This window comes from Procambarus clarkii, chromosome 43 (genome assembly GCF_040958095.1).
Source record: "Procambarus clarkii isolate CNS0578487 chromosome 43, FALCON_Pclarkii_2.0, whole genome shotgun sequence".
Classification (NCBI taxonomy): domain Eukaryota; kingdom Metazoa; phylum Arthropoda; class Malacostraca; order Decapoda; family Cambaridae; genus Procambarus; species Procambarus clarkii.
Window position 1 is genome coordinate 21,114,605 of NC_091192.1, and position 6,155 is coordinate 21,120,759.

Consider the following 6,155-nt stretch of genomic DNA (forward strand, 5'->3'; position numbering starts at 1 on the left):
AACCATTTAGTTGATACTGATTTATATAAATCTTTTAACCTTCGTTGATACTGATATTTTCAGCCAAGTTTTGTGTTACGTAAATAATAAAAAACACCGATAATAGAAACTTATATCCAAAATGTTTGAATGATAACAAATAGAATATATATATATATATATATATATATATATATATATATATATATATATATATATATATATATATATATATATATATATATATATATATATATATATATACAGTGAAAGCATAAACTAACAAAAATGATGATGATATCAACTTAGGAACTCTCAAGATGTCAACTTTCCGACAGGAAATACTTACAAGAATCTATCTTTAACATTTGGTGTTAATCCTGATGATGAAATTGTAATTGAAGATGAAACTTTAAAAGAAAATTAATTTCCATAGAAACATGAAATTCGGAAATAAGATGAGATTCTGAAGGAAGATTTCTTTTTTGCAAAATCTGAATAAGAAAATGAATTGATTACCTGTCTTCAAACTGCACTCAGAATCTAATGATAATACAGACTACAATTTAATGAATTTGGATTTATTTAAACAAATTATTTTATTTTAATTTTGCAAAAGGAAAGAATTAATGAGAGTTGTGAAAAGCACATTTCAAAGTTTCTCATACATTTTCTAACTCCAGGTTTTCTTGAATGGAGTTACCAGACACGCCCAGCATGCATCAACCAGTTACGAAACCTGTACATCTTTCCCCAATCAGGGCAACTTTGTTTACATTAATTAAATAGGTTACGAGTTCCAAAGTACCAGGAGGTTGTTTATAACAATAATAACCTTGTATTGTGAAGTTTCCAAGCTCGTAAACTGTTTGATAACTGTAAACAAAGCCGCTAGTGAGTAAGGAATGATGTAGATGTTTCGTAAGTGGCTTGGTCCGATGAAGCGTGTGTCAACGCGATAATTACAAACCTTCTCAGAAACACTTATGTCAAGATGAAGAGCATCTGATGTTTTGCCAAGATCTGTTGATGTCACTCAAGGAATCTCTATTTATTTCTTGGGTTGACGTCACAGCCTCAGCTGATTTGTCTTGCATCTTGACGTGACATCACATACACACTCACACCCAAGATGTTCTTGTTTGTCTTTGTCAATGACGTCATAAAGAGATATGTACTTGTTTTTGCATGTGACATAAAACTGGAATGCTCACTTGTTTATCACACGTGACGTCACATCATGACGCTCACTTGTTTATCACACGTGACGTCACATCATGACGCTCACTTGTTTATCACACGTCACGTCACATCATGACGCTCACTTGTTTATCACACGTGACGTCACATCATGACGCTCACTTGTTTATCACACGTGACGTCACATCATGACGCTCACTTGTCTTTAGCAGATAATTTCACTTTCCGGCATTCAACTGTTTTCCAATGTGACGTCACACGTAGATGCTCACTTTTTTTTTGCAGGTGATATTACGACGTTGTTATTTTCTTCACTACAGGTGACGTCATACACTACACAACGAAAAATGCCAACGTTTTGGAAATAACGTTCGTGTGATCCGCACCAGTTTGGTCATATCTACATATTTACTACGTTCCCAGTGCATGCGCACATATACATACACTACGGGTGAATGTCACACGTGGTATTGTTTACATGTCGATAGGTGTGAAGGAAGGTGTGTGTGTGCGCGCGTCCAGGGAGAGTAGTGAGGAAACTCTCACCCCTCGCCAGTGAGGCAGTGAGGGAGGAGGAGCAGCAGCAGCATGAGGAAGGGCAGAAGAGCAGCGTGTTGTCTGAGCCGGGCCGCAGCTCTGCTGTTGTTGTCATGCACTATGGCTGCTGGCTGGTCTCCTGGCGGATGAGAAGGAAAATATATGTTATATTTAAATTACAATTAGTTAACTAAAACTTAATTTGAGTTAAAATTATAAAATTAGAAGTTGATTCTACTCAAAATTACTAAACTAATAATGAAATCGACTTTAATATAGTAAATTAAAAGTTAAATGTAATTAAAATTCTTAAACTAAACATTAATATATATATATATATATATATATATATATATATATAGCCGAAACTTAAGATTCGTATAGGGTTTAAGGCTATCAACCCCTGAAGGGTTATTAACCCCACCACAATACCTCTCTGACCAACCAGCAAGTTTACGTTCACTGAAGAAAACTCTTAGTGAGGCTGGGGGGGGGGGGGGGGGAGCTCCTGTATAAGGGAAGAAGGTGTTTTCTCAAACAGCTGCTGATATTAGTGTATATTACAGCTTGGTGCCTAGTTAGGGCAGGCAGGCTCGAGGTTTGACTTGTGATGAGAGGTAGCTGTATCGGCCCGACCTAACACCAGGCACGTCCAGGGGGGGGGGGGCAGATTCACGAAGTAGCTACGCAAGCACTTGATTAATGAGCTCCGAAGCACCAGGAGGCTGTTTATAACAATAACAACAGTTGATTGGCAAGTTTTCATGCTTGTAAACTGTTTAATAAATGTAACCAAAGCCGTAAAAGATTGAGGAAAGGTGTACACGTTCGTAAGTGCTTGCGTAACTGCTTCGTGAATCTGGCCGCAGGCGGCTGTCCAGAGATGCATTCATCAATGTAACATACTATGTATTCAACATTTGTTTTCTTAAAATTGTATGTATAAGTGGGAGTACGTTAGGTTAGGTTGGGTGTTCGACTGTTAATATTTTATATTTGGAGTGCGTAGTTGAAGCGTTTACCAAAGTTGGATCCGAACAAGGGAAAGTAAGCCAAGAAATATTCGAGAAAATTTCGGAGATGATCGGGCGGGAGTTGTTATGTGAAATTAACTTTTTCCTTATATACAGGGACTGTGTCGGCTGGTTTACCCAGTATTTGGCCACTGTATATAAGGACGAGCTTAGCTGTATTTACAAGCCACGTGGGAACCACTCAGAGAGCTGGAAGCCGATCCCATTAACCGCGCGAAGCACTGATCGAGAAAACTTCGAGCGTAATCAGTTGGGAGTCGCCAGTAAAGTGGTTTTCATTAATCAAGTGGAAGGGGGAGGAGGGCGCTGGGATTGCCAATATTTACCAAATGTTTATGAGGCTGCAGCCCGTCCTCATAAACACAGCCTGAGAATGGGGCTGAAGGGAGGACTGTGGGGAGGCTCCATGCGGTACAGAGGTGCGGTACAGAGGTGCACCTCTCGCCCGCAGGAGTCGTTATGTAGTGGGGGGCTGGGTTGTTAGTCGGGTCCTGCTCTTAACACCACCATTGGGTCTCCAGTGAATCTTAACATAAAATACACACACAACCCGTCCTCATAAACAATGGCTCAAATGCTTATTAATCCAGCTAGCCACCCCCCCCCCCTTTACCTTGTTTATTAATGAAAAACACTTTGCACATCTTAACACTTTCGAATTCTTTTCCGAGCAATGCTTCGCTCTCCTCCGGGACTTGACTTGTACCTTAGTAGATGTTCATTCCTCTTTATAAGAAATGGTCAAATACTCGTTAATCTAGCCATCAAACCTCTTGTTTATGGATAGAACGCACGCAACTCAGACCAGGCTCGGAAGTAGCGGTCGTCTCCTGAGACGGGATCATTAGTTTTAACATTATGTGTATTAAAAAAAGGTTTCTTCTCATATATAAGTTCATATTGGTATATATTAAAGTGGTATGTATGGTTAGTTATAGGTTAGGTTAGATGTTTAGGTTCTGTTGGTGATTGTATTTGTATTACGTGGGTGAAGCATTTATAGCGTTGTTGTTCGAACAAAAGTCGTCACTGAAGCACTTGTTCCGGAAGTGTTCGAACGTCAACAGTTGTGAGTCGTGTGTAAACTGTTTTTCATTCATAAACAGTTGGGGGTTGGCGGGTGCATGGAATGGACTTTGGGTCTTTGCTTATGAGGACGCAGCCCATTCTCCAAAGACCCAAAAGTGATTCTATGCACTCGCCAAACACCAGCTGTTTATGAATGAAAAACAGTTTACACACGACTCACAACTGTTGACGTTCGAACACTTCCGGAACAAGTGCTTCACTGACGTTTTTTGTTCCAACCACAACGCTGTAAATGCTTCACCCACGTACTACAAATACAAATAATCACCACCAGAACCTAAACACCTAACCTAACCTATGCATATATATGCACAATATGCTCTTATATTATAATATTAATTTATATTTGAAAAAATCCAGTTTTGAATGAACAGCATGTTAACATTTATGAATGCGTCTGTGGGGTCGACCGCTGGATGTAATGGACTTGAGTCGAGGACGGGTTAAAATAAAAATATAGTTACCAACAGAACCTAAACACCTAATGCAACCCAATTTAGACCAAAATATTCACCATATTCTGATACGTAATAATGTTAACTTGAATTTCAGAAAATACGGATTTTTAACACACAATATGTTAACAATTAATAAATGTCTTTGGGGTTGGCTGTAGCTTGGACGAGCCTGGAGCTAGATTCACGAAGCAGTTACGCAAGCACTTCCAAACATGTACATCTTTACTCAAAATTTGGCAGCTTAGTTTACAATTATTAAACAGTTAATGAGCTCGGAAACACCAGGAGTCTGTTTATAACAATAACAACAGTTGATTGGAAAGTTTCAAACTTGTAAACTGTTTTATAAATGTAACCAAAGCCGTCAAAGATTGAAGAAAGATGTACACGTTCGTAAGTACTTGTGTAACTGCTTCGTGAATCTGGCCCCTAACCCGAGGCCTTGAGGACCACGTACATGTAACTAAAAATAATTCACAACTGAACCAGAACACCTAGGCCTAACTGCAGTCATCACTGCAAAAAATATAAATTCTTATTAGTGAAAATACTTTTTTTTTTTGCAGGGATATTCCAGCGCGGGCCCTAAGCCTCTGGCTGGCCCACTAAGTGTTGCTTGTTTCTGTTTTACTTGGGCGGAGTATGAGTATTTATGACTCGTATGGTCGCTTCAGTAAGGTTTTGTCATATGTGTTTAACAACTTCTGCTCTGTTGAATCTAATTTGAAATCTTAATGGGTTTGTAACTGTGCACTGTGTTAGATAATGTTCCAGTGGTCTGTCTGGCATTTCTCCACAGTGCTGACATTTCCTCTCATCTTCCGGAACCTGTAAGCCTATTTCCCATGCACATGGGTATCCAAGCCTGATGCGATGTAAGTGTACTTCTGTTGTTCTACTGCTCCCTTTTATCAAACTAAGTGGTTCGTAGTTGGTTGAATTCTTGTACCAACCCACAGATCTTGATGTTGCAACTGCTGTGTTGTGGTCACTGTACATCTTTTGCATTGCTCTGTTTCTAATTACTTTCTTAATCTGTGATAGACTCTGTGGTATGTAAATGTCTACATTTCTTCTCTTAGTAGCAAGTTTTACAGCTTCGTCTGCAATGTTATTTCCTATTATTCCCACATGACTTGGCACCCAGTTGATAAGTACCCGTCGGCCCTGTCGTTTGAGTGTTTGCATGAATGATATGACATTTGTGATCAGATGGATGTTATCACATATGTGTTCTTGTTGCAAGTGAAAATACTGTTTATCATTACACAGTGTGATACAATTGTTCAGTGCTTGTAGAGCAACGACACACAGGATCACAGCCCGAGGAGAAGTTGGGGATGGCCGGGGTTCTGAGGAATATAACCAAAGGATTGGTTTGGGATGGCCGCTGTCTAGATGATCATAGCCTGAAGATAGGTTCATAAATATACCAGACTAAATGTATCCTATATCGTATTGTAACACGTTTGAGTTGCCAAAATCTGGACTATATCATGCAGTGATATTATGTTATCTGTGTTTTGGTTGACTTCCTCCCCCACAATCCCTACTTCACCCCCTGGTAGGGTACAGCGCTTCCGTATCCAGGCGGGGATGGGGCGGGGGGCCGCCTGGACACGTAAGTGGTATACTCTACCTGGACACGTAAGTGCTGTACCCTACCTGGACACGTAAGTGGTATACTCTACCTGGACACGTAAGTGCTGTACCCAACCTGGACACGTAAGTGCTCCACCAGTAAGTGCTACTTACACCCGTCTGAGAAGCCTGTTTAAGCAGCAGGACACAGCAAAACATACCAGCAATAACGTGGACATTGACGCTCTTGGGCCTGGAGTTGGCCGGGGCGCAGGTG

General features: G+C 40.0%; 1 protein-coding gene across 1 annotated transcript in view; it reads right to left on the bottom strand.

Annotated features, from left to right (window-relative positions):
• Positions 1-544: 544 nt before the first annotated feature.
• Positions 545-6,155, bottom strand: part of LOC138350008 (uncharacterized) — an 8,021-nt gene continuing 2,410 nt past the window's right edge. Inside the window, exons 2-3 of the mRNA XM_069300085.1 lie at positions 6,100-6,155; positions 545-1,855 (exon numbers count right to left, since the gene is read on the bottom strand). The exon at positions 6,100-6,155 is cut by the window's right edge and continues 113 nt beyond it. Coding sequence (XP_069156186.1) covers positions 1,722-1,855; positions 6,100-6,155 — 190 coding nt within the window. The 3' untranslated portion in view covers positions 545-1,721. The remainder of the gene's footprint in view (positions 1,856-6,099) is intronic.